Source organism: Anarrhichthys ocellatus, unplaced genomic scaffold, assembly GCF_004355925.1.
Source record: "Anarrhichthys ocellatus isolate YVR2014 unplaced genomic scaffold, GSC_Weel_1.0 scaffold4417, whole genome shotgun sequence".
Classification (NCBI taxonomy): domain Eukaryota; kingdom Metazoa; phylum Chordata; class Actinopteri; order Perciformes; family Anarhichadidae; genus Anarrhichthys; species Anarrhichthys ocellatus.
In genome coordinates this window covers 3,134-4,525 of record NW_022284391.1, presented here as the reverse complement: position 1 = coordinate 4,525, position 1,392 = coordinate 3,134, and the positions used below count along the sequence as shown (strand labels likewise).

The window sequence follows — 1,392 nt, the reverse complement described above, 5'->3', positions numbered from 1 at the left end:
ACATGAGTTTATGGTCTCAATCTCTAGTTTCAAGTCTTCTTCAATACGTGAGAAGACATCCAGAACATTTTGTTCATTTTCCTTTTTGCAGACGCTGCGTTCGGCCGGTAAGACCTACATGGTGTTCTTCGTGGTGGTGATCTTCTTGGGCTCCTTCTACCTGGTCAACCTCATCCTGGCCGTGGTGGCCATGGCGTACGAGGAGCAGAACCAGGCCACCATCGCCGAGGCCAGCCAGAAAGAGCGGGAGTTTCAGATTGCAATGGAGATGCTGAAGAAGGAGCAGCAGGTAAACTGATTAAACGGACATCTATTTGTAAATTCTTCTTTTGTCTACTGGCTCGACTACGTTTTAAAGAAACGCTCTGAATCTTTTTTTTTTTCACCAGGTTGCCGCCCAGAAACTCCTCGACTCGGACTCCATAATGTCACCAGATCTCTCCCCGTTCGGTCTGCCATTGGACGGCGTGGAGGAGCAGAGGCGGAGTCAGGCGCTGGTGGGAGTGGCCGACGTGGAGGCGAACCAATCGGAGGAGAAGCTGCTACAGGTGGACATGACGGACGGGGGAAAGGTGAGGAAAGACGAATCTGTGGTATTATGGTTTATTTAGACGTCACGCAGTCAGAGTAACGTTATCTACGTCCTCCTCCAGCCTCTCCACCCTCTCCTCGCTCGCTCCTTCTCCTCGAGGACTCGGCGAAGCAGCCAGGTCTCCTCCATCTTCAACTTCCGTCTGAGGAGCCGGGGGTCGGAGGGAGAGATGGCCGACGACGAGTACAGCGTCCCGGGCGACGTGGTGGAGGGCGTCGGGGGTCGGACCTACAGCGGCGGGACCTTCAGCGGCATCCTGCCTCACCCGTGGCCCAAACGAAGACTGAGCACCTACAGCAACGCCAGCAGGAACTCCCAGGTGAGAGGACGGGAGGAGGCCGGGAAACGTAGAGGCTGAGGGAGTGAATGAGAAGAGAGTAGAGTTACGAGATTAAATGAAGTGAGATGAAACGAGATTAAATGAGATAAAGTCAGACGAGATATTTTGATGCTAATACAAATGAGAGTAGATACTTGTAATGAGATATTATGACGTTGGAGATTATATAACATGACAGCATGAATTAGATTTTGTTAAATGAGATGAAATTAGATGAGTTTGGATGAAAAGGTTTAAGATGAGTGATAAAACTGATATTATATTAGATGAGGTCCGATAGAATAGAACGTCCCCTCAGGAGTTATTCTGTAGATTGAGTCAAAGAAAATATATTAAACCAAATAGTTTGATCAAAGAAAATATATCTGCGGAGTTCATAAGAGGTCTTCACACACATTCATATCTCGTGTGTGTGTGTGTGTGTGTGTGTGTGTGTGTGTGTGTGTGTGTGTGTGTGTGT

The 1,392-nt window shown here is 48.6% G+C and overlaps 1 protein-coding gene across 1 annotated transcript in view; it reads left to right on the top strand.

The window, feature by feature from the left end:
• Nucleotides 1-86: 86 nt before the first annotated feature.
• Nucleotides 87-1,392, top strand: part of LOC116379483 (sodium channel protein type 5 subunit alpha-like) — a 1,984-nt gene continuing 678 nt past the window's right edge. The window contains exons 1-3 of the mRNA XM_031841439.1: nucleotides 87-289; nucleotides 390-572; nucleotides 654-911. Of these exons, the coding sequence (XP_031697299.1) occupies nucleotides 119-289; nucleotides 390-572; nucleotides 654-911 (612 nt within the window). The 5' untranslated portion in view covers nucleotides 87-118. The remainder of the gene's footprint in view (nucleotides 290-389; nucleotides 573-653; nucleotides 912-1,392) is intronic.